The sequence below is a fragment of the Bos indicus genome, chromosome 11, assembly GCF_029378745.1.
Source record: "Bos indicus isolate NIAB-ARS_2022 breed Sahiwal x Tharparkar chromosome 11, NIAB-ARS_B.indTharparkar_mat_pri_1.0, whole genome shotgun sequence".
Lineage (NCBI taxonomy): Eukaryota > Metazoa > Chordata > Mammalia > Artiodactyla > Bovidae > Bos > Bos indicus.
Genome location: NC_091770.1, coordinates 92,605,657 through 92,631,659, shown reverse-complemented (window position 1 = coordinate 92,631,659; position 26,003 = coordinate 92,605,657). Strand labels below are relative to the sequence as shown.

Genomic DNA, 26,003 nt, shown 5'->3' with positions numbered 1-26,003 from the left:
ATGATGCTTGATATTTGGTGGGCCTCTCTTTTAATTGAACTTGCTCATTGGGGTGATTTCCTTGGACATTAAAAATAATAACTATCCCATATAACAGCAATTGCCTGTTTACAGAGTGCTTTCCCGTGCATTACCTCAGTCTACATAATAGCCCTGGAAGGTAGACAGGTTTTATTGCAGCCATTTTCCTCCATTGTAGATGAGCTGCTGAGGCTTAGAGGGGCAAGGTCAGTGTGTCAAGGTCTCTGGAAGGGTTGTGGTGGGTCAGGACTTGAGCCAGGGTCTTCCTAGTCCGAGCGTGTTGCTCTGGCTGCTATACCTTCCTTGTATCACCCTTCTCCAAATGCTTGGGGCCCCTCTTTTTTTTAAGATTTTTTTTTTTTGATGTGGACCATTTTTAAAGACTTTATTGAATTTGTTGCAATATTTATGTCTTTTTTTTTGGCCCCAAGCCATGTGGGATCTTAGCTCTCTGACCAAGGATTGAACCTGCACCCCCTGTATTGGAAGGTGAAGTCTTAACCGCTGAACTGCCAGGGAAGTCCCAGGATCCCTCATTTTAAAGCAGCAGTTTGGGTCATTTCCCTCGAAGATGCTTTTTACACATATGCTTGCCCATATCAAAGCTTATTTGCTACTTTTATGTCCAGTCCCTTGAAAGGTTTTCTGTTCATGAAGAGGCTTTATGGAGAAAATCATTCACAAAGTATAGAAACATGAATTGTGCTTTCATCAGCAGTTACTGTGAAATTTTAATTTTACAGAATCCCTCGGGGGGCTTGAACTTCCTCTCTGGGCCATTAGAAGATTGACCGGAACATCAGTCCCTCAAATGCAAATATGCTCAAAGGACATAACGATTTCAGTTCTTGTTAGAACCCAGCTATTTTGCAAGCATTTTTTTTTAAAGCCCTTCTGGGCAAGAGGGAAGAGAATTTGGGTCCACACAGGCATATGCACTGAGGGAGGAACTTCCCTTATGGCAAAGATGGTAGCGTGTGGGCTGAGACTAGGTTAGTTACTATAGTCCACGACTGACAAGTTACCACCGCAGCGATCAGCTCAAGACCAGTTGTGTGCAGTGGTTAAGAGCCTGGGCCTTGCGATCAGGCAGGACTGGATTTGCTCTTGACTCTGCCTCTAGTTGGAGAAGGAAATGGCAACCCACTAGAGTACTCTTATCTGGGAAATCCTATGGACAGAGGAGCCTGGCAGGCTATGCTCCATAGGGGTCACAAAAGAATCAGACATGACTGAGAGATTAAACAACCACAACAGCAACTGGTCCTACTAGCTGTGTGTCCTTGGGAGAGTTATTTAATCTCTCCAAGCTTTGGTTTCTTCATCTGTAAATAGGATTTATAGGAGCCCCCTTCTCAAGAGGTTGTTGTGAGGATTAAATGAGGTGATATGTGTAAAGACTCTTAACATAGACTTGGAAATAAGCCTCACATAACAGCTCTCTTTCATGATGATGGTGATGACAATGTCTTTGAGTAGCTGCTATTCACAAATCCTTTTATTCATGTGTTCATTCATGAAACGAGCTGCAGATGTTGCTAACAATGGTGTCTATGAACACATAGGGGTTTCATGGAGTCTTTAAATTCTCCTAAAATCACATGGAAAATTTTGTGCCTGTTCTAAAGAGAATCTCAAAGTGCTCCTTGACCCCACAAAGGTTAAAAATAGTCTCAGGCTTGATCCAGTGGTTAAGACTCTGAGCTTCCAAAGCAGGGGGCGCAGGTTTGATCCCTGGTAGGGGAGCTAAGATCCCACAAGCTTTGTGGGGTGGCAAAAAAAAAGAAAAAGAGAGAGATACACCAGATTAGAAAGGTGCTTTCATCTGCAAAGAGTCCACAGAGTATGAAGGCAGACAGACTTAACAGGCAAGCTGCTGCTGAATGACCTGTGAAGGGTGTAAGTGCTGGAGGCCACACAGAGGGGAGAGCAGGTAAGACAGCTTCTTGGAGGGTCAAGCTGAGTCAGAAGATCCCAAGCGGAAGGAATAGCATGCAGAAACTCAGGCTGCAAAACAGAGAAGTGCAGTATGTTGCTGTTCAGTTGCTAAGTTGTGTGTGGCTTTGCGACCCCATGGATTGCAGCATGCCAGGATTTCGTCCTTCACCATCTGTCTCCTGGAGTTTGCTCAAATTCATGTCCACTGAATCAGTGATGCTATCTAACCATCTCATCCTCTGTCGCCCCTTCTCCTTTTGCCTGCAATCTTTCTCAGCATCAGGGTCTTTTCCAGTGAGTCAGGTGGCCAAAGTATTGAAGCTTCAGCTTCAGCATCAGTCTTTCCAATGAATTTTCAGGGTTGATTTCCTTTAGGATTGACTGGTTTGATCTCTTTGCTGACCAAGGGCCTCTCAAGTCTTCTCCAGAACCACAGTTTGAAAGCATCAATTCTTCGGGGCTCAGCCTTCTTTATGGTACAACTCTTACATCCGTATAGGACTACCGTGAGAATCCCATGACCAGCATAAAAAGGAAAAAGTGCTACATACTTAAAGTCAAAGTAGGCTGGCAGTAACAGTGCAAGTGCCCAAGGAGTATGTGGCCCAACTTGAGGCAAGCAAATTGGCAGAGGAGAGTTTTAGAAGCGTCTTTGAGTCCAGGCTTGGAGCTTAGGCATGGGAAGAGTTGTAAGCGAAGGAGTGACGTGGTCAGAGCTTTGGAAAAAAAAAAAAAATTCCTCTGTGTATCAGGTAGACCAGAAGAGGAGGCCTTGGTGGGAGTGGGGAGGAGGAAGGTTGGGGAGGAGGCCAGTGTAGCCCTCATCCTGGTGTGAAAGGAGGCCCTGAAGTAAGGCAGTGGGGATTAAAGAAGGAGAGGCAACTTAAATAAATGAGAAGAGGGACTTCCCTGGTGGTTCAGTGGCTAAGACTCTGTGCTCCCAATGCAGGGGATCTGGGTTCAATCCCTGGTCGGAGAACTAGATTCTGTGTGCTGCAACTGAGACCCATTGCAGCCAAATAAATAAATAAATATTTTAAAAAGATAAATAAGGAGATAAATCTGAAGACTTGCTGAGCAGTGGGATTTGGGGGAGGAAGAGGGCGTCTGGAGGGTTTTCAGGATTATGCTTTTCTTTTCTGTGGGCCGAGGGTCCACTGAACGCCTGGTTAGATATCACTGGAGACCTGAGACAGTATGTCCCATTGTTCTGGTCCCAGAAATTCACAGTGTTATGTGGGGGTCAGGGTTACACATGAAATACTTAACAGGGCAGACCAGTTATAAGCATCAGTTCAGTTCAATTCAGTGGCTCAGTCATGTCCAACTCTTTGGGACCCCATGGACCGCAGCACGCCAGGCCTCCCTGTCCATCACCAACTCCCCAGAGCTTGCTCAGACTCATGTCCATCGAGTCGGTGATGCCATCCAACCATCTGTCATCCCCTTCTCCTCCTTCCTTCAATCTTTCCCAGCATCAGGGTCTTTTCAAATGAGTCAGCTCTTCGCATCAGGTGGCCAAAGTATTGAGCTTCAGCTTCAACATCAGTCCTTCTAATGTAAGCATGGTGGCTGCTGAATCGTTCAGCATGGAGATCATTGAGGGCTGATGTGGCTCTGAGGCTCTCCACATTATCATGTCCTAGTTCCCATCTTGGTTGACCTCCCGGCCACATTCACACTATCCCCCTTGGCTGTTTAGGCCTCATGCTCTCGCTCTCTCTCTCAGTCCCTCTTACTCATTCTGCTCAGCATGTTCATCCTCCTCCCCCAAGACCTCCCTCCTGCTCCACTGCGCCCCGGGGTCCAGGCCCATGTGGGTGGCCTCTGCCCCAGTCTTCAGCCTGGCCTCTCACACCTTTCCTCTCGCCCTCTGTGATCCAGCCTCGCTGACCTTCCTACAGGCTTCCCAGTGTGCCCTGGTCAGTCCTGCCCTAGGCTTTCACATGCTTCTCCTCTCTGCCTGGAGCACTCTTCCTCCCCATCTTTTATCCGATCTTCCTCCCAACCTCAGCTCTAATAGCCCTGTCTCAGGAATAGGATGACCATTTAATTTGTTGCTGAAACTGGGATATATCTGAAAGCAAAAAGAGGTGCTATTTATGATGACACTGCGTCAGCCAGGCATTGGCTGGTGGACGTGGGGCCTCCTGACTCAGGGTACACTTCTCCAACTCCCTGGATCTGCTCAGTCCCGTGTGCTCTCTTGCTCTCCAGGGCTCATCTCACAGCCTTTACCATGGTTTGTAGCGATACACCAACGTGACTTTGATTCAACCCTTCCACTGCAGTACTCTTGCCTGGAGAATCCCACGGACAGAGGAGCCTGGCAGGCTGCAGTCCATGGGGTCGAAAAGAGTTGGACACGACTGAGCGACTAACAAATCCTGAAAGATGATGCTGTGAAAGTGCTGCATTCAATATGCCAGCAAATTTGGAAAACTCAGCAGTGGCCACAGGACTAGAAAAGATCAGTTTTCATTCCAATCCCAAAGAAAGGCAATGCCAAAAAATGCTCAAACTACCACACAATTGCACTCATCTCACACGCTAGTAAAGTAATGCTCAAAATTCTCCAAGCCAGGCTTCAGCAATATGTGAACCATGAACTTCCTGATGTTCAAGCTGGTTTTAGAAAAGGCAGAGGAACCAGAGATCAAATTGCCAACATCCGCTGGATCATAGAAAAAGCAAGAGAGTTCCAGAAAAGCATCTATTTCTGCTTTATTGACTATGCCAAAGCCTTTGACTGTGTGGATCACAATAAACTGTGGAAAATTCTTCAAGAGATGGGAATACCAGACCACCTGATCTGCCTCTTGAGAAATTTGTATGCAGGTCAGGAAGCAACAGTTAGAACTGGACATGGAACAACAGACTGGTTCCAAATAGGAAAAGGAGTTCATCAAGGCTGTATATTGTCACCCTGTTTATTTAACTGCTATACATCAAGAGAAATGCTGGACTGGAAGAAACACAAGCTGGAATCAAGATTGCTGGGAGAAATATCAATAACCTCAGATATGCAGATGACACCGCCCTTATGGCAGAAAGTGAAGAGGTACTCAAAAGCCTCTTGATGAAAGTGAAAGTGGAGAGTGAAAAAGTTGGCTTAAAGCTCAACATTCAGAAAACGAAGATCATGGCATCCGGTCCCACCACTTCATGGGAAATAGATGGGGAAACAGTGGAAACAGTGTCAGACTTTATTTTTCTGGACTCCAAAATCACTGCAGATGGTGACATCAGCCATGAAATTAAAAGACGCTTACTCCTTGGAAGGAAAGTTACAACCAACCTAGATAGCATATTGAAAAGCAGAGACATTACTTTGCCAACAAAGGTTCGTCTAGTCAAGGCTATGGTTTCTCCTGTGGTCATGTATGGATGTGAGAGTTGGACTGTGAAGAAGGCTGAGTGCCGAAGAATTGATGCTTTTGAACTGTGGTGTTGGAGAAGACTCTTGAGAGTCCCTTGGACTGCAAGGAGATCCAACCAGTCCATTCTGAAGGAGATCAGCCCTGGGTTTTCTTTGGAAGGAATGATGCTAAAGCTGAAACTCCAGTACTTTGGCCACCTCATGCAAAGAGTTGATTCATTGGAAAAGACCCTGATGCTTGGAGGGATTGGGGGCAGGAGGAGAAGGGGACGGCAGAGGATGAGATGGCTGGATGGCATCGCTGACTCGATGGACGTGAGTCTCAGTGAACTCCGGGAGTTGGTGTTGGACAGGGAGGCCTGGCGTGCTGCAATTCATGGGGTCACAAAGAGTCAGACATGACTGAGCGACTGATCTGATCTGATCTGAACGACTAACTTTCAAAACCACTTTATCCCCATGGGCTGTGTGCCCCAGGAAGGCAGACATGTTCCCTTGTGTCTTCGGCATCTGAGACACTTTGTGCCACTAAGTAGGTGCTTAACACTTAATGGGTAAAACAATTAATGATGAACTCAGATTTGTATTGTTCTGTGGTGCCTAAAGGTGTTTTCGTTTCCATTATCTTGTTCGGTCCCTGTCAGTACCTGACAGTTTTCTCTTCTGGGTCTCCCAAGGACACAGAACAGAGGTCCTGATTGCTTAAGCTCTTATAGTTGGTAAGTGAACAGAGACAAGTCTAGGATTCTCAGGCTTTCTGACCCCTCAAATCCAGTGCTTTTTCCAAAAGGGTTTGAAGAAGAGAAAAGGGAAGATAATTCCCAGGTAACCTGGAGGATGGTGATGAACTTGAGAAAAATGGGGAGTGGGGAGTCTGAGAAGCACTTGTCAGTTTTCAGTTGCCTGTGACAATCCATGCAGTGTTCCAGGCTCCAGAGAGTCCTAGTAGAGCTATGAATGGCCCCTTAGCCTGGGGGGGAGGTGGTGATGGGGCATAAGCAGACAGTTTTGTTGTCATTTTATTGTAAAATATAACATAAAACTGACCATCCTAAGCATCTTTAAGTTTACAGTACAGTGGTGTTAAATACATTCACAGAGTTGTTCATTCATCACTACCAACCATCTCCAGGACCCTTTTCATCTTCCCCAGTTGAAACTCTGTACACACTGAGCAATAACTCCCCATTTTCCCCTCCCCCCAGCTCATGGAATGGGCTTCCCTGGTGGCTCAGTGATAAAGAATCTGCCTGCAGTGCAGGAGACTCAGGTTCAATCTCTGGGTCAGTTAGATCCCCTGGAGAAGGAAATGGCATTCCAGTATTCTTGCCAGTATTCTTGCCTGGAGAATCCCATGGACAGAGGAGCCTGGTGGGCTACAATCCATGGGGTTCCCAAAAAGCTGAACATGACTTAGTGACTAAACAGCAACAAAGCTCCTGGAAATGACCATTCTATTTTCTGTGGCTCTGAATTTGACTGCTCTAGCTACCTCACTACCCACTCCAGTGTTCTTGCCTGGAGAATCCCAGGGATGGGGGAGCCTGGTGGGCTGCCATCTATGGGGTTGCACAGAGTCAGACACGACTGAAGTGACTCAGCAGCAGCAGCAGCTACCTCACTATCCTAAAGAAAATCAACCCTGAATATTCATTGGAAGGACTGATGCTGAAGCTGAAGCTCCAATACTTTGGCCACCTGATACGAAGAACCAACTCATTGGAAAAGACCCTGATGCTGGGAAAGATGGAAAGCAGGAGGAGAAGGGGACAACAGAGAATGAGATGGCTGGATGGCATCACTGACTCAGTGGATGTGAGTTTGAGCAAACTCCCGGAGATGGTGAAGGACAGGGAAGCCTGGCATGCTGCAGTCCATGGGGTCACACAGAGCTGGACACGACTGAACTCCTGAACAACAACAAGCTACCTCACAAAAGTGGAGTCAAGCAGTGTTTGTCCGTTTGTGTTTGGCTTGCTTGACAGTGTAATGTCTTCGGGGTTCATCCATGTTGTAGCAAGCGTCAAAACTTCATTCTTTCTTAAGGCTGAGTGATATCACAGCGTGCCTGTATTCCACATAGTGCTTATCCACTGATGGATAGTCAGTGGACACTTGGGCTGTTTCTACTTTCTGATTGTTTGAATAACGTTGCTATCACATTTGCTGTACAGTATCTGTTTGAGTCCCTGATTTCAATCCTTTTTGGATTCAGAAGAGAAATTCAGAAGAGAAATTGCTGAATCATGTGGTAATTTTTGTTTTCCCAGTCATTTTTTACATTCCCACTGTGCAAGGGTTTCAATTCCTCTACATCCTCATCAACACCTATTTCCTTTGTATTATTCTTTTTATAATAGTCTTCCTAATGGGTGTGAAGTGGTTTTGATTTGCATTTTCCTAATAATTAGTGATGTTGAGTATCTTTTCATGTGCTTATTTGCCATCTGTATATCTTCTCTTGAATAGACATAGAGAAATGTCTGTTCAAGTCCTTTGCCCATTTTTTAAATTGGCTTATTTGTGTTGAGTTGTAGGAGTCTTTAAAAATATATTCGAAATATTAATCCCTTATCAGATTTATGATTTTCAAATATTTTCTCCCATTCCATGGGCTGCCCTTTTATTCTGTTGACAGTGTCCTTTGATGCAAAAGTTTCAATTTTGATGAAGTTGAGGCTTCCCTGATGGCTCAGACAGTAAAGAATCTTCCTACAATGCTGGAGACCTGGGTTCAATCCCTGGGTTGGGAAGATCCCCTGGAGGAGGAAATGGCAACCCACTCCAGTATTCTTGCCTGGAGAATCCCATGGACAGAGGAACCTGGCGGTCTACAGTCCATGGGATCGAGTTGGACATGACTGAGTGACTAACATTTCTTTTCACTTTGTTTATTTTTTCTTTTGTTGCCTATGCTTTTAGTATCATGTCTAAGAAATCATTCCCAAGTCCAATGTCATGAAACTTATCGCCTCTATTATCTTCTATGAGTTTCATTTCTTTTGTTCTTATGATTAGGTCTTTGACCCACTTTGAGTTAATTTTTATCTATGGTGTAAGGTATGGGTCCAACTTCACCTTTTTGTATGTAGATATCCGACCTTCCCAACACCAATTCTTAAAAAGACTCTCCTTCTGCAAATGAATAGACTAGTCAGCTTTTTTGACCATATATGGGAGGGTTTTTTAGGGTTTTTTCCTGGGTTCTCTGTCTTATTCCACTGGTCTATACGCCTGTCTTTATGCTAGTACGACACTGTTTTAAATTTATTTTTATTATTTTTAATTTCGAGATGTTTTAGGTTCACAGCAAAACTGAGCAGAAGGGATGGAGATTTCCCATAAAATCACCGCCCTCACATATACACTATCAAAATCCCACACCAAAGCGATAGGTTTGTTAAAATCAATGAACCTTTGTTGCAGATCATTATCACCTGAAGTCCATAGTTTATATCAGTGTTCACTTTTGGTGATGTACATTCTGTGGCTTTAGACAAAGTTATGGTGGCGTGAATTCACCGTTATGGTATGAGAGAGTGTCGTTTCACTGCCCTAAAAACCTTCTGTGCTTTGCCTATTCGTCCCTCCCAAGACTAGCCCCTGGCAACCACTGATCCTTTTACTGTCTCCATAGTCGTGCCTTTTCCAGAAAGTCAGATAACTGGAATCATACCGTATGTAGCCTTTTCAGATGGGCTTCTTTTGCTTAATAATATGCATTTAAGGGTCCTCCATGTCTTTTCATGGCTCAATAGCTCATTTCTTTTTAGCACCGAAGAAAAGTCCATTGCCTGGCTGTACCATGGCTTATTTATCCACTCACTCACTGAAGGACATCTTGGTTGTTTCCAGGCCTTAGCAATTACGAATTAAGCTGCTATAAACATTTACATGGAGGGCTTTTTTGTGGACATAAGTTTTTAATTAATTTGAATAATACCGAGGAGCATAATTGCTGGATCATCTGATAAGAGTATGTTTAGGTTTGTAAGAATTTCCAAACTGTCTTCCAAAGTGGCTGTACCATTTTGCATTCCCATCAGCAGTAGATGAGTGTTCCTGTTGCTCCTCACCCCCGTCAGCACTTGGTGGTGTTGTGTTTTGGATTTTGGGCATTTTAAGGTGTGCAGTGGTATCTCATTATTGTTTTATGCACTGTTTTGATTACTATAGCTTTGTTATAAGTTTTGGCATCAGAAAGTGTGATACCTCCAAAATTGTTTTGGCTATTTGGGATTCCTTGATATTTCATGTGAATTTTAAGAAGGATATTTCTATTTCTGCAAAAAAAAAAAAGTCACTGGAATTTTGGTTGGGATTTCATTGAATCTGAGGATCATTTTGAGTAGTGTTGACATTTTAATAATATGAAGCCTTCTCATCCTTGAACATGGGATATCTTTCCACTTATCTGTGTCTGCCATTTCTTTTGGCAACATTTTGTAATTTTTAGTGTACAAGTCTTTGTCCCCTTGGTTAATACCTAATTATTTTATTCTTTTTGATGCTGTGGTAAATTGAATTGTTTTCTTAATTTTCTTTTTGGATGTTCATGGTCAGTATATAGAAAAACAACTGATTTTTTTGTGTATTGATTTTGTATCTAGTAACTTTGTTGAGTTCATTTATTGTGTGTGTGTGTGTATGTAATCTTTAGGATTTTCTATATATAAGATCATGTCCTCTGAAAACAGATAATTTTACTTCTTCCTTTCCAATTTGGATGTCTCGTTTCTTTTTCTTGCCTATTGCTCTGGTTAGAACTTCCAATACCATGTTGAATAGAAAGTGGCAAAAGTGAGTCTCCTGGTCTCCTTCCTGATATCAGAAGAAAAGCTTTCAGTTTCACCATTGAGCTTGATGTTAGCTGTTTAAGCGGTTTTTCAAAGGATCTTAAAAAGACATGGGATTATGAGATGCTGGTTTGGTGGTTTAGTTGCTAAGTTGTGTCGGACTCTGGCAACCTCATGGACTGTAGCCCGCCAGGCTCCTCTGTACACGAGATTCTCCAGGCAAGAATACTGGAGTGGTTTGCTATTTTCTTCTCCAGGGTATCTTCCAGACCTAGGGATTGAACCCAGGTCTCCTGCACTGCAGGCAGATTCTTTACCAACTGAGCTACCAGGGAAGCCTGAGAGACAAGATGCTGGGACCTACTTAATTTCATGTTTCTCTGTTTTCTCAGCACTGAGCAAAGTGCCTGGCACATAGGTTATTGAATAAATTGATTTAGAAAGACAGTTTCTCAAATAGAGTTAGGGGCTCTCTGAATGAAAGGTTAACTTAGAAATCATGAAAGTGTCAAGGATTGAAAGGCGATCCTAAGGGTGATAAGGATTCCTGGGTTATCCACTGAGGGTTTCAATTACTTGCAATCAGAAAATCCCTTGCTAAGACCTTAAAGGGTCTTGTGTATTGATCAGGTGTCGATCCCACAGCGTGGGCAGCAAAGCCACTTGGATCCTAGTAAATGTTGCTTGGATAGTATGCTTTATAGAGGAACCTCCTCATAAAGTTATTTTTCCCTCTTCTATATTAGTACTTAACAGCTGGAAGACAATAACATATGTTGTATCTCCTTGTATTTATGACTGCCGAATTAATAACTTCAATCCACTGGATATAAAGAAAATGAGTGAAGTGCTATAAATTATAGATGGAAGTTGTTAATGCTAATAGAGTGTGTAACATATGCCTCACTTTGGCACAGTTTTGAGACAATGTGAATGATGTAAAGGGCTTGAGTCTGTTTGCCTTCATTTTAATTTGGAATCATTGGGAAGCTTTGAGTCACTGCCATTTCATTGGTAACGCCATGTTCTTTCATTGGAACTTCACCCTCTTAGCTTGGAGCAGATAAAAATTCTGATTAACTATAGTCTTAGGATGGGAAAATTGGATGCTTTTACTTAATATGCTGATATTTCTCTTCATTTGGACTTCTAACAAGTAGGTTCTAAATATGAACTAACATGTCCTTGCTCTTTTCCCTTAAGGAGAGTCGAGTGATGCATTTAAAAAATACACTGTGTAAATGCAGAGCTTGTTGATAACTGGGAGAGGAAATAAGATGTAGAAAGAGCAGGCCCCTTGGTCTTAGCAAGGGATTTTCTGGTTGCAAGTAATTGAAACCCTCTAGCTTGCGCAAAGGGGATGCATTCCAAGGGTATATGAGACTGCCTCACAGGATCCAAGGACAGAAGGGACAGTGGGGCTCAGAAGGCCTGGGCCCAGGGTCTAGAAGCCCTGGGAACTGAGGTCACTCGGTCTGTGTCGCCAGGGCCACATGGCCTCGTCTCTGCTTTTCTCTTTGCACCTGCTTCTTTCTCCTCTCTTAGTAGACTGGCTGCCTTTGCTTCTCTGTGCACATGGCCAAGCACAGCTGCCCGGCTCTGGCGTTTGATCCCTTTCAGTTCAAGGGCCGGCAGAGGCTGCTTGGGCATCTCTGATTTCCATATTCCTGGAAGAGAGAATCTGGTTATCTCATCATGAGTCAGAGGACTATTCCTGGTTTGTTCATTTATTCATTCAAAAAGTCTTTGTTGAATGCCAGGAACAGTTTTAGGCTCCTGGGAATACATCCTGCCCTTGGGGACTGTGTATGTGTGTGTGTGTTGAGAAACAGAGAGAGAGAGACGTTGTGAGAACTTGTTTTAGGGGCACCAGTTTGCACATTGCAGTTTTAAGAGAAAGAGAAGTATGGTTTGGAATTCATATAGACCTGGATTCAGATCCGCCTGTTACCAGCTCTGTGCAGCCTTGGGTGTGTTACCTTACCTCTCTCATCCCCGATTTTCTCATCAGTGAAATGGATATCATCCTTTCTAGAATGGTTATGGGGATTCTAATGAATGGGTGCCTATAAAATCACTTGTAGAGTGCCAGCCATGCTGAATCAGAACCCTGCCTCTCAGTGGTCATGACCCTGAGAAAGTTACTTAGCCTGACTGAATTTGTTCTGTAACACAGGAAAGAATGTCAGCAACTTCACAGGCTTGTTACAAGCATCCAGTCACGTGATGTGTGCCAGGGCGTGGGGAATTAGTACAGAAGAGACACTCAGGGCGGTAGTTAATCACATTTCCCCTCTTTCTTCCAGTTCCCATTTGGCCGACGCTTGCCTTGTGACATCTACTGGCACGGAGTTTCATTTCACGACAATGACATATTCTCCGGTCAAGTGAACAAGTTTCCAGGTATCTACTGTTATTGCTGGCATTTAAAAATGTGTCTAGGGCTGAGTCTCAGGGTACACTCTTGGACAAAAATATGCCAGTGTTTTGAGATCAAACTGGAGGGCTCTTAATTGGGAATGGCTGCCACCGTGCTGTGATCTTGGGAGGGAAGATGATCAGGACTTAACCCACCAAGGGCTTAAAGACTGGAAGTTCCAAAGTGTGAAGAGATTGGTTCTTCTGGTCTAATTCCACTGGTGGAAGAACATGACTTTCACTTTGGGGTTTTTGATATAATATGGGTGTGTCATGAAGGGACGATATTTTCAAAATGAAAAAAACTCACCATAGTTTCTGGAACATTTCAATGACTCAGTGAGTGTGGACTCTGAATGCCTCTATGTGTGTGGCTTTCTATAGTAGATCATGAGCTCCTGGGAGGGGCCATGACTCCCGCACCTCTGTAGATTCCTGTGGCTCCTGCAACCCTTCTGGACACACCTGAGGTGCTCTGTAACTGCTTTCTCACTGACTGACTGAAACTCAGAGGCAGCCCCAGTTTTATGCTCATCGCAGGGAACGAGAAAGCCTGACATTAAAGCAATAAAATGAACCATTTCCCCTACAGAGTTAGTCTAACATTAATAAAAGCTTCATGTTGCACTAAAATAAGTAAACAAACCATTTAAATTTCTAATTAATTTGCAGGAGACAGAGGTACTAAAATTCCAGGACTTTGTCCCAGAAATGGGATTCACAGTTGCCATTTCCTTTAAGTGCCATGTCTGGAGGTGCTGTTTTAAAATCAAAATGCAGCATCTCCATCCTGGGAACAGGAGGTCTGGACAGCGTCTGTCTTCATACCCTGAGGGCATTATCTAGTGAGATGATTATCTAGTGAGACTGCATGGGAGACTTGGTGCCAGATAAGTGCCACAGCCAACACTCTAGGAGACCTCCCCATTCCATTCCCAGCCACCCTATCGTATAACTTTTCCCTTTCCTTTTAGCCTCTACCACCTTCTTCTGCCCTGATTACTATTCATTATTTCCATTGGTTAAGTGGAGAGGAGGGGTTAAGGTGAGTGGGAGTGTGTAAGGAGAAATGAACATTTGGTTAATCAGGGTATGATTTCAGTGAAAGAGGTGCCACTCATTTTCAGAAATTTTTACATAAGACACAAACCATTTAGAATACGATAACAGATAAATTTTTAAAAGAACAGGGACTTGACTGGCAGTCCAGTGATTAAGACTTTGCCTTGTAACGATCCCTGGTTGAGAAGCTAAGATTCTCACATGCCTCACAGCCAAAAAAACCAAAACATAAAAACATAAGTAATACTGTAACAAATTCAATAAAGACTTTAAAAATGGTTCATATTTTAAAAAGAGAGAGAGAGAGAACATCACCCAAATCCCATTCCTCATTGAACGAAACCATGATGTGAATATTTCTATTTATTGTTGTTTAGTTGCTAAATCGTGTCTGACTCTTTTCTATATTTATTTCCTCCCAAACCTTAATCATGTTTGTGTATCATTTTTACATAGTTGCCTGACTATAAGATGTTTGCTCTAGTGTTTCATTTATGCTTATTTTTAAGAGGAGAATCAACTGGTCTTTTTCTTTGGCAGTCCGTGCCATATGGTTAAGAAAATACCTCTTAGAAAACCCAATATCCATACATTATACAGTGGCAAGTTATACTATGTCCACTAGGGGGGGTTTTCAACTAAGCCAACAGACTATCATAGGCCCCTTGGCTCAGATTCACTTGGAAGGACACAGGACAGGAAGCACAGCTTGCCAGCCAGTCAATGTCATGCGTTTCTTTTTAGTTGAGTCTTTACAAGGGTTCCAGAGCTAAGTCTTTGGCTCCTGCAGGGAAAGCTCAGGTGCAAGGAGACACGATCCATATTGGTGGCTGTGGATCGGCCTTGACTCAGAAACCCGGTAGGAGCCAATAGCCCACGCAGCTCCTCCGTAGCATAGCTTCCAACGTCCCCGCCAGGGTCATGCTAAGTTACAAGATTCGTTACACTCAGGAAAGCCCAGAGCTATGGCTCCTGACAAGGTATTTATGTGAGATGCCAGTAAATGATCATTTTAACCATATGCTCTGTTGTCTAGTCACAGAGCTAACTTTCCCCCTTTATCGGTTTCCTGGGGAACAGAGCTAGAAAATTAACTCAAGATCAGATAGGTTCTTGGAGGAGGCAGGTTTTTGTCTGAGGACGAGGAGAACTCTTGCAGCCAGGGTTCTTGCATGGTTTTAATGGGATAGCTATCATTTTCTCTGTCTGGCTGCTCATAAAAGATGACTTTTGGGGGACTTCCCTGGTGGTCCAGTGGAAGAATCCTTCCAATTTGGGGGATAAAAGTTTGATCCCTGGTTGGGGAACTAAGATCCCACATGCCATGGGGTAACTAGGCCTGTGCAGTGTAGAGCCCATGTCGCACAAGAGAGAAGCCCATGAGCTGCGATAAAGAGGCTACCTGCTGCACCCGATGCAGCCAAATAAAATAAATACATAGATAAATATCTTTTTGAGAAAAAAGATGACATTTTAATGCCACTAACAGGGCTTACTGTGATATTGGGGGAGCAAAATTTGGAAGAAAGAAACTCTTTGAATGAGGGCAGAGTTCCCAAGACATGAATCATCAAATGGGCTTCACTGACATTTTGCCCATTTTCTCGTTTCATCTGACGGCTGAGAGCAGGAAGGAAGGAGTCGCTATAGCTTGACATTTGGGATGCAGGTAGAAATACAGGAAAAATTACCTTCAGAGGACTAGTTTCATTAAAGGTGATATAAGAACATTCATTCTAAAGAAGAACGCTCACCCCATCTCATATTCCAAGTGCCAGTGATAGGAACATACAATTATCCTCTTTACTAACACCAGCTGCTGCTGCTGCTAAGTCGCTTCAGTCGTGTCCGACTCTGTGCGACCCCATAGACGGAAGCCAACCAGGCTCCCTCGTCCCTGGGATTCTCCAGGCAAGAACACTTATTAGCTTTAATGACAAAGAAGGCTCTGGAACCTCTAGGCAGCAGACCAGTGCTGCCACACCCTCTGCCCTGTGAAAGACAACATGCTTAGCGACGATTCCAGAACTGTGCTCGGGTTGGTGTCCACGCTTATCTTCCGTCTCTGATACATCCCATTATTCCAAAGCTGCATTTCATATGCATCATGTATTACTTAGAGCAAGTTCCAGAGGATGTGCCAGGCAAGGATAAGCACTGCACATGCTGAATAAGCTGAAAACTTTTGGATAAACATATGGAAGTAATTTATTTTGTTCATGTCGGCATGTTAGATTTTAGCCACTTTTCTATGGGCAATTGTCTTCAAGATATGTTATTATATCTTAACTGATGAATTAAAACTTTCACTAAAAATAATCTGATTTAGATAGGTCTTTACTTTAAGAAAGCCCAGAACTGTCAGTTCTCGACTTTACAAACAACGGGGTTTTGTTTTTTCTTTTGCTGAGTTGCCGGCTCTGGAATATATGACAGCACGTGGCAGGTGGCACTTGAGAGCCCACCATGAGGAGGGGACTTTGTCAGAGGAGGAGGGGGCCCCAGGGAGGGATCTCTGGGGGCGGCTGTCTGCTAATCTCTGGTCTGGGCTAGGGATATAAAGATGAGGAGAAAAGCGCTTAAAGAGAGAAGTTAAATACAAGATAAGCACTATGCCAGAGGAAGCTTGGGGTGCTGTGAGAATAAGGAGCAAGAGCATGTGACCTGACCCAGATTTGCCTGGGGGGAAGGTGGGGCAAGAGATCCTGGAGAAGAGGATTACAAGTGTGAACTGAGCCTCCAGGGCTGGATGGGCCTGACCCCCACGCTAGACAAGGACGCAGAGGTGGTGCAGAGGTGTAGAGTGATTTGCATGTTGCAATGGCACCCCACTCCAGTACTCTTGCCTAGAAAATCCCATGGACAGAGGAGCCTGGTAGGCTGCAGTCCATGGGGTCACTAGGAGTCGGACACGACTGAGCGACTTCACTTTCACTTTTCACTTTCATGCATTGGAGAAGGAAATGGCAACCCACTCCAGTGTTCTTGCCTGGAGAATCCCAGGGACGGGGGAGCCTGGTGGGCTGCCGTCTATGGGGTTGCACAGAGTCAGACATGACTGAAGCGACTTAGCAGCATGCAGTGAAAGGCAAGCGGCCTGTGGTCGTTAGAAAGGGTCGTGTGTGATGGGACAGTGGGGAGGTGAGAGGCAGGGACCAAGGTCACAGGGAGTCACTGAGAAATTTCCAAGCTAGAGAGTGACACGGGCCGGTGTGCAGATGGAAAGATATTCCAGAGGGGATGCACTGGAGGTGGAGGTGGAGGAGTTGGGGCGTAGAGAGGCTGAGAGAGGAAACAGCTAAGAGGCTACTGTATTTTTCAGAATCTGAAAGTATTGTTTGCTGCTTGATGGTTATTATGTGTTTTTGCCAAGAATTATTGTTATAAGCGATACTTGGATTGAGTAGTACTCCCAACATAGCTCACATTATGTTTTGTTTTTAATTTGGGTTAACTAGGTCTGTGTAGACAGGCCAGAGGATCAGACTGTTACACTTCTGTGTAACTCCAGTGGGCTGAGACCCCCCCGCCCCCCGACCTTCCGCCTCTACCGCCCCAGGCTGTGAGACTGCAGTGAGGCAGACAGCAAAACGCAGGCTCAGAAGCAATGGCAGGAGGCAAGCTTTTGGATGAGAAGTTCTAGCCTGAGTGAGGGGTATTTCCCACCGGGTAGGGGAACGGCTACAACAAGGACATCTAAGAACAGACCTTCCTGAGAAGCCCAGGTAGACAGTCAGCCTCAAGAGAACCTGTTAGGACAGCAGGAGCCCAGCCCCTGGGCTCAAGCCACAGGAGGACTCCAGCCCTTGCAGCGGAGGCTTAGGGGCAACATGGGAGGAGGAACATGGGAGACATTGGGCAAAGGCATTGCTGAGGCAGCCACTTAGGCACCAGGAGCCAAGAACAGGTGACCAACATTTGAGGACAAGCAATGGCACCTCAGAGAAATAGCTAAAGTCCTCCTTATCTGGCCCTCCCTGGTGGTACAGTGGTTAAGAATCCGCCTGCCAATGCAGGGGACACGGGTTCTATTCCTGGTCTGGGGAGATTCCACATGCCTTGAGCAACTAAGCCAGTGCACCACAACTCCTGAAGCCCATGCACCTAGAACCCATGCTCCACAAGAGAAGCCCCTGTAATGAGAAGCCCAGGAACCACAACCAAGAGCAACCCCCACTTGCCACAGCTAGAGGAAGCCCGAGAGCAGCAACAGAGACCCAGCACAAGCAAAATGAATGAGTAAGTCAATTCATTCATTAAAAATATCCTCCTTATCTAGCTGGAGTACAAAGGAAGGGTCACAGTGTTAGCGAAGGGGAGCTGGTCGTGGGACCCAGAGCTTCTACCTCAGGTCAGAATGGGTCCCAGAGCCTCGGGCAGGGGTCACAGATAGGGGTCAGGTATTACAGCAACCTAGAGAAGGGAGGCAGAGTCTGCAGCCAGCAGGGTCTGGCAATGACCTGCCTCTGTACATGTTTACTCTGGGAATGTACGCTCTGGCCCAGCTAGAAACCCAGCTACTCTTAGCAGCATCTTTCTGAGCGATGGCACAGCCCACATCTGACTTTGAGCTGCGGCCCCAGGCAGGGCTAGCTAGGAGCTTCCTCCTGGGGCCTAGCGGGGGCTCAGAGATACTGTCCCAAAGCACTGGGTAGGAACTGGGTAGCAGCTTAGAGATGGCGGAGGACCCAAGGTGTCAGCTGTAACTGGACTGAGGGAGGTCTACACTGCTGCCTTCTGGAGACAGGCATTCAGGCAGGGTTAGGGGTGAGCTGTCTAGCCTGCGGGTCAGGAGCACCTGGGAAGAGTAGCCATGGTTTGTCGGGATGGCTTCTTAAGTTGGCTGTTGTTTGTAGAGAACTACCTGGAGACAGATTCAAGTGTAAACTCAGAAAACAGATCTGTTAGCCGGTGTGGGGGATAAGCGATCCACATGACAGAAGGAGCCATCACAGATTTCAAATGAGTGTTTGTTCAATTTGCTGGACACTGATTTCCATGGAACTTCTCTGGAGCATTTGAACCACACTCCTGTACTCACAGCATTCCTATTTGTGTTGTGCGAGTCCTTCCACAGGCCGAGGGATTTCTGCAAGCAAACATTCCCTGCTGTCACATGACCATTAAAATGGGGAAAACACCCTGGCATGTTTGGCCCATCATGTATTTGCTGTAAGATGCTGTATTATAGGGAGCTTCCCAGGTGGGGAACCCACCTGCCAACGCAGGAGACGTAAGAGACATGGGTTTGATACCTGGGTCGGGAAGATCTGGTGGATCAGGGCACGGCAACCCACTCCAGTACTCTTGCCTGGGGAATCCCACGGACTGAGGAGCCTGGTGGGCTACAGTCCATGGGGTCGCAAAGAGTCGGACATGACTGAGCGACTTCACTTGTCACTTCACTATGAAGGTTTTTAGTTTAATACTAAAACTAAAACTTGAAATTCAACTAAGAAATCTCCAAAGAAGTTGGAATTTTGTGTACTTTATGTTCAGCTCCCATGTTTATAACTCAAAACTTCTAATTTTGTGGGGGAATAAAAGGAAATAGCTCTAATTTCCTGAACTCATACCAATTTCTTAGAAGTTCCCAAAGTGTCCTCAGTGTTTTCTCTAATATCAGAGAATCCATGTTAGGACACAGTTTATTAGTACCTTTAAAGCTCCTTTGCTGCTGCTGCTGCTGCTGCTAAGTCGCTTCAGTCGTGTCCGACGCTGTGCGACCCCATAGACGGCAGCCCACTAGGCTCCTCCGTCCCTGGGATTTTCCAGGCAAGAGTACTGGAGTGGGGTGCCATTGCCTTCTCCGTAAAGCTCCTTTATTTCTTACTTAATCCTTCCCTGCTAAGTCACATCAGTCGTGTCCGACTCTGTGAGACCCCATAGACGGCAGCCCGCCAGGCTTCTGTCTCTGGGATTCTCATGGCAAGAATACTGGAGTGGGTTGCCATTTCCCTCTCCAGTGCATGAAAGTGAAAAGTGAAAGTGAAGTCGCTCAGTCGTGTCCGACTCTTCGAGACCCCATGGATTGTAGCCTACTAGGCTCCTCTGTCCGTGGGATTTCCCAGGCAAGAGTACTGGAGTGGGTTGCCATTGCCTTCTCCAATCCTTCCCTAGCTCCTTCTAAACAAGAAGTAAGAACCTGACATCTTCAAGCTGTGATCTTTTAGATTTTTATGGCTCTTTTTAATATGCGGGGGGAAGCAAGAAGTAGATTATTAAAACCTTCATCTCAAACACCCTTGGCTTCTTAAACATGGGAGTTTAGAGAAACCTCATGCATTCTGACTTTGCCCATTGGAATGTGGTAATTTGTATATGCCAAGCTGATGTGGAACTTTGTACTTTCTAGTAAAAATTACTTTGCTGGCAAATTTCAAGTCATTAATGGAATTGTGTAACCTCTTTTGGGGTGAAGGCCATTTTTAGTGTCCTTTATTTTTTTTTGAGCAGTGATATTTGCCTTAGGAAGTAAGCATGCTAAAGTTTAATTTTTACCTATTTGCCTAAAATTTGCTAAGATATATACTAAGTTCCTTTTCTTGTCAGCATTTCTAAAGATGTTACAAGGAAAAAAATCTACCAATCTTTGAAAATGTTTTATAAGTGAGACTCTTCTATTCCCTCTGGGCAAATTAATGAGATCTGATCAATGTCAGTGTCAGTACTTAAATAACTGAAGAACTCCTACGGTTTCCATTTTTTCCCCTTAAATTATACTGTAATATCCTCTCTACTTCCTGTCCTGATTTCAAGGAGACAGATTTTCTGCTGAAAGGTGTATATATTTTTCTACTTTATGCCTTTAATACTCATGAAAGATTAAAACAAAGCAACTTAATTAAGCTTCTCATAATGTAGCCAGAGTCCACTAGATAATATTCTCCAGGGTATAAGATGGAAAGAATCCCAGAGGTATGTGTGGTGGCCCAAAATTAAAGAGGATATTAAGTTTTAAGTGCAAGATATAAATTCTTCTCTTTATTCGTTATCTAGGGGGCTGACAAAGAATGGAATAATAAACTAGGTGGAAACTCATTCCTTCAAATTGATGCTTCATTTTTACAAGGAGAAGAAAAAGATCTGTCTATTCCCTCAAGTTTTTCATTAATTTGGCAGGTCTTTCCAAACCATGAATCACAGCTGCGGAAAACTACTCATACCTTTTTTAAAAATCCCTTCTGAAAAAGTGAATGTGTCGGGTGGGTGGTTTTAAAAGTCCCCAGTAATGGCTGTTTTATAGCTAGTGGCCCACTGTTGTTGAAACCCCACAACTTCTCTTCTCCCCAGGCATGACGGAGATGGTGCGGAAAATTACACTGAGCAGAGCCGTGAGAATCATGCAGAATCTCTTTCCAGAGGAGTACAACTTCTACCCTCGCTCATGGATTCTGCCTGATGAGTTCCAGCTCTTTGTGGCTCAGGTAGGTAGCACCCCATCCCCGTGACCCGTGAATTCTACGAAGGCTGCAACTGGATCCTGGGTCACGTGTGCTGGGAGCTGGGGCAAGGGGTCCCTAGGAAGCTCAGACCGGCCCGGGGTGTGTCTTAACAGGACATAGCAGATATTGCAGCGATCAGGGCAGCTTGCAGAAATGAACAGATGGGATGACAGGTAAACTGAGGAAGTGGGTCCTGACACCAGGAGACAGGCCTGAGGATGGTTATCAGGAGCTAAATCATGGAGTCAGGGCATTTGAAGAGCCAGGGAGACACAGCGGAAGCAGGAGGCTGAGCCCACAAGCGGACTGGGGCTGTTCGGGTGAATCCCAAAGGTGTGGTCTCCCCGGCATCTCATGGTGTGAAACATTGGAGGTCAGGCTCTGTTTCAAGGCCAGTGAGTAGGTCTGACCAATGGAGGGGGAAACCTTTTAAGTGTCCTGTTTTGAACTTGTTCCAGAATCAATTTTCCAGTGACCCATTCCGTATCCAAACACTTAAAAAAAAAACTTGAAATGGTAATTTTGAAAAAGCACCTTTCTCTGGAATGGTGGTTACATGGGTTTGTAGACATTTCTTAAAATTCTTCAAATTATTAACTTAAAATGGGAGCAGTTGTTGTACGCAAATTGCAGTTAATTAAAAAAATAAATTTTGGCTAGTCCCTATCCTTACCCCTCAACTTCCCACTTCTGTTGATCTGCTCAGACAATTGTCAGTATGTGGAATACCTTTCTGTCCCATTTCTACAACTCATTATTTAAGTATTCTGCAAGGCTGAGTTTAAATGGGATACCAACTATGTCTTCCAAACCAGATAAGTGAGAGGAGCATTGCTGTCATCCCCAGAAGTCCCTCTGTGCCTTTTTTCCATCAGTCCCCACAACCCCTAGTCCAGGTAACTGCTGATCTGCATTCTCATTATAGATTAGTATTGCCTGTTCAAGAAATTTATATAAATGGGATCACACAGTATGTACTCTTTTTTTTTTTTTTTGAGAATTATGGTTTTGAGTTTCGTCCATGTTTGTTGAATCAGTAGTTAGTATTTTTTATTGCTGAATAGAGTTACATGATGAATATACCCCAACTTGTTTATCTACTCACCAATGGATGTTCATCTGGGTTTTTTCCAGTTTGGAGATATTATAAATAAAGCTGCCATGACTAATCATATACAAGTCATTCTGTGGATCTAGGTTTTCATTTCCCATGGGTAAAACCTAAGAGTGGAATTGCAGGATCATATGGCATGTGTGTGTTTAACTTTGTGAGAAATCGCAAAATTGTTTTCCAAAGTGGCTGGACCACTCTACACTCTCTCCAGCAGTGCATGAATTCCCTTTTTTCTGCGTCATTGCCAGTACTTGGTATAGTTAGTCTTTTGAATTTTATACACTCAGGTATAATTGTATAATTATATTAATACAATTGTATAATTGTATCTCCTTATGGTTTTAATTACACCTCCCCTTTGCACTGTGCTTTTGGGCCATGTGAATATCTTCCTTGGTTAAGTGCGTATTCAAACTTCTGCTCGTTTTGTTAGCTTTTTATTTTTAAATTGTAGGTTCTTTCTATACAACTCTTTTGTATATGTATTGTGATGTGTATTAATATATTGTGAATATTTTCTCACACTTGGCTTTTCAGTCTTAACCTTGAATTTTCACTTTTTAATTCTGTCTTTGGAAGAGCAAATATTTTTAATTTTTAAAATTTATTTGTTTTTAATTGGGGGATAATTACTTTACAATATTGTATTGGTTTCTGCCAAACATCAACACGAATCAACCATAGGTATACACATGTCCAGGTTTCCCAGGTGGCTCAGTGGTAAAGAATCTACCTGTCAATGCAGGAGATGCAGGAGTTGTGGGTTCAATCCCTGGGTGGAGAAGATCCCCTGGAGGAGGAAGTGGCAACCCTCTCCAATATCCTTGTCTGGAGAGTCGCACGGACTGAGGAGCCTGGCAGGCTGCAGTCCATGCGATTACAAGGAGTCAGGCATGACTGAACACACTCGCAGTTGCATATGTCCCTCCCTCCTGAACCTCCCTCCCAACTCCCACTCCATTCCGTCCCTCTCGGTTGTCCCAGAGCACCGGGCTTGAGCTCCCTGTTTTTAATTTTTATAACATTGAATGTATCGGTTCTTTTCTTTTATAGTTTGTGCTTCTTGTGTGATGCCTAAGACACTCTTGCCTAACTAAAGGTTGTGAAAACTTTGTTGTTTTTTCTAGAAGCTTTATACTTTTAGTCTTACATTTATGCCTGTGATCCATTTCAAGTTAGTTTTTATGTACAGCATGAGATTAAAATTGAAGTTTACTTTTCCCATATGGATATTCAGTTGCTTCATCATTCTTTGCTGAAAGGATTTTTATTTTCCACGTTGAATTACCTTGGCATCTTTGTAATGTTATGACCTTCTCAATACAGTCTGTCAGCAGACACAGGATGTCAAGATGTCTTAATTCTGGTGATGTTAATTTTGATCACTTAGTTAAGGTAGTATCTACTAAGTTTCTCTCCTGTACAGATACGATTTTTCCTTTGTAATCATTAGGTATCTTGTGGGGAGATATTTTCAGACTGTGCAGATAGCCTATTTGTCTCATACTTTAAAAACAGAAACAACAGCCCTAATTAAGGTACAGTTAAGCTGAAAATATTTAAAGTGTGCAGTTTGATATGTTTTGATATATGTAAAAATGTGTAAAACCATCATCACAACCAAGCTAATGAACATATCCATCACCCCAAACTGTTTTGTCATGTTCCACTGTAATCCTTTCTTTCTTCTCCCTGCTCTCTACCTCCCATCGCCAGGCAACTGTGGATGTATTTTCAGTCAGGATTAGTTTGTACTTTCTAGAATTTTCTGTAAATGGGATCATACAGAGATACTTTTCTGTATGTGTTTTGGGGGTGGGAGAGTCTGGCTTTTTTTCACTCAACCTAATTATTTTGAGATTCATCATGTTGTAGTTTCATCAGTAATTAATTCCTTATTAGTGAAAGTGTTAGGTCCTCAGTCATGTCTGACTCTTTGCAACCCCATGAATGGTAGCCCACCAGGCTCCTCTGTCCATGGAATTCTCCAGGCAAGAATACTGGAGTGGGTAGCCATTTCCTTCTCCAGGAGGTCTTCCTGACCCAGGGATCAAACCTGGCTCCCCTGCAATGCAGGCAGATTCTTTACCATCTGAGCCACCAGGGAAGCCCTCTTGTTAGTAAAGAGTATTCTATTAAATGTATTTACCACAGTTTGTTTATACCTTCAATTGCTGCTGAATATTTTTATTGATTCCAGGTTTTGGATGTTACAGAATGTTACAAATAAATATTCTATGAACATTCCTGTATAAGTGTTTGTGTAGACATATGATTTCTTTTGAATAAAAGGTTAGAAATAGAATGTCTGGATCACAGAGTAGGTGTCCATTTAATTTTAAAGAAATTACCAATTGTTTTCCAAAGAAGGTTGTGCCATTTTGTATTCCCAAGAGCAACATATGATAATTCTAATTCTTCCACATCCTTGCAAACACTTGGTAATAGTCATTCTTTTTAATTTCAGCCATCCTGACAGGTGTGCAGTGGTTTCTCATTAGTTTTAATTTGTATTTCCCTAATTATTAATGATTCTGTGCATCTGTTTGTGTGCTTATTTGTCATCCAAATGTATACTTTGATGAAATATCTATTCACATCTTTCACTCATTTTAAGAACTGAGTTATTTTTGCTATTGCATTTTGAAAGTTCTTTGTATATTTTGAACACGTGTGTTTATCAGCTATACCAATTACAAATATTTTCTCTCGGTTTGTGCCTTGTCTTTTCATCCTTGTAACAGTATCTTTTGAAGAGCAAGTTCTAAAATCTGATGAATCAATTGATTGACTTTTTCCTTTATGGATCATACTTTTGGTGTCATGTAGCAGGAATCTTTACCTAACCTAAGTTCACAAAGATATTCTCTTATGTTTCTGTCTCCAAGTTTGTAGTTTTAAGTTTAGGTCTATGATTTGTTTTGAGTTAGTTTTTTTTTTTTAATATGATGTGAGATATGGGTTCACTTTTTTCTAACATGAGATATCCAACAGCTTCAGAAACATTTGATGAGAATGCTAACCTTTCCCCCCATTGCTTTTGCACTCACGTTGAAAATAGTTGCTCAAGTATGTGTGGGTGTATTTCTGAATTCTCTATTCTATTCTATCAATGTATGTCTCAGTCTTTAAGCCAATACCTCACTGTCAAACAAAGATGTTGCTAAAAAGAAAAACTAAAACGACAGACCAATATTCCTCATGAATATAGATTCAGACATACCAAACGAAATTTCAATAAGTCAAAGCCAATCATATATAAAAAGGATAATATGTCATGACGAAGTAGAATTTGCCTTAGGAATGCATGCTTTGTTTAACCTTTTAAAATCAATTTCTTTAACAGACATAGGCTATTCATATTATCTACTCTTGAATAAGCATTGACAGTTTGTATCTTTCAAGGAATTTGTCCTTTTTTTCCTGTTTTTGCTTTTATTGTCATAAAGTCATCATAATATTACCTTTTATCCTTTATCTGCAGAATTTTTACTGATGTCAGTTTTCTAATTCCTAACATTTGTAATCTATGTTCTTTCTTTTTCCTCATCAGTGTGGGTAGAAATTTATCAGTTTTATTTACTTCCTTTGTTAGCTTTGTAGTTTTAATTGGTTTTTTTTTTTTTTGGTGGTTCCTTTAGGATTTATGATATGTACCTTTAACTTATGACAATCTATTTTTTAAATGCTACTATGTCATTTTACTTATAGTATGAGAACAATACCATGCTCCCATCTTCCCATTCCTGGCTTTTATGCTTTAATGTCATATATTTTACTTTTATACATATATTATAGACCCAACAATAAATTATTATTATTTTTGTTTA

The 26,003-nt window shown here is 43.1% G+C and overlaps 1 protein-coding gene across 3 annotated transcripts in view; it reads left to right on the top strand.

Moving 5' to 3' along the window:
- Window positions 1–26,003, top strand: part of TTLL11 (tubulin tyrosine ligase like 11) — a 268,063-nt gene that overhangs the window by 41,418 nt on the left and 200,642 nt on the right. For all 3 annotated transcript variants that reach the window (XM_070799197.1, XM_019970759.2, XM_070799198.1), the window contains exons 2-3: window positions 12,441–12,537; window positions 20,908–21,041. In XM_070799197.1, coding sequence (XP_070655298.1) covers window positions 12,441–12,537; window positions 20,908–21,041 — 231 coding nt within the window. The remainder of the gene's footprint in view (window positions 1–12,440; window positions 12,538–20,907; window positions 21,042–26,003) is intronic.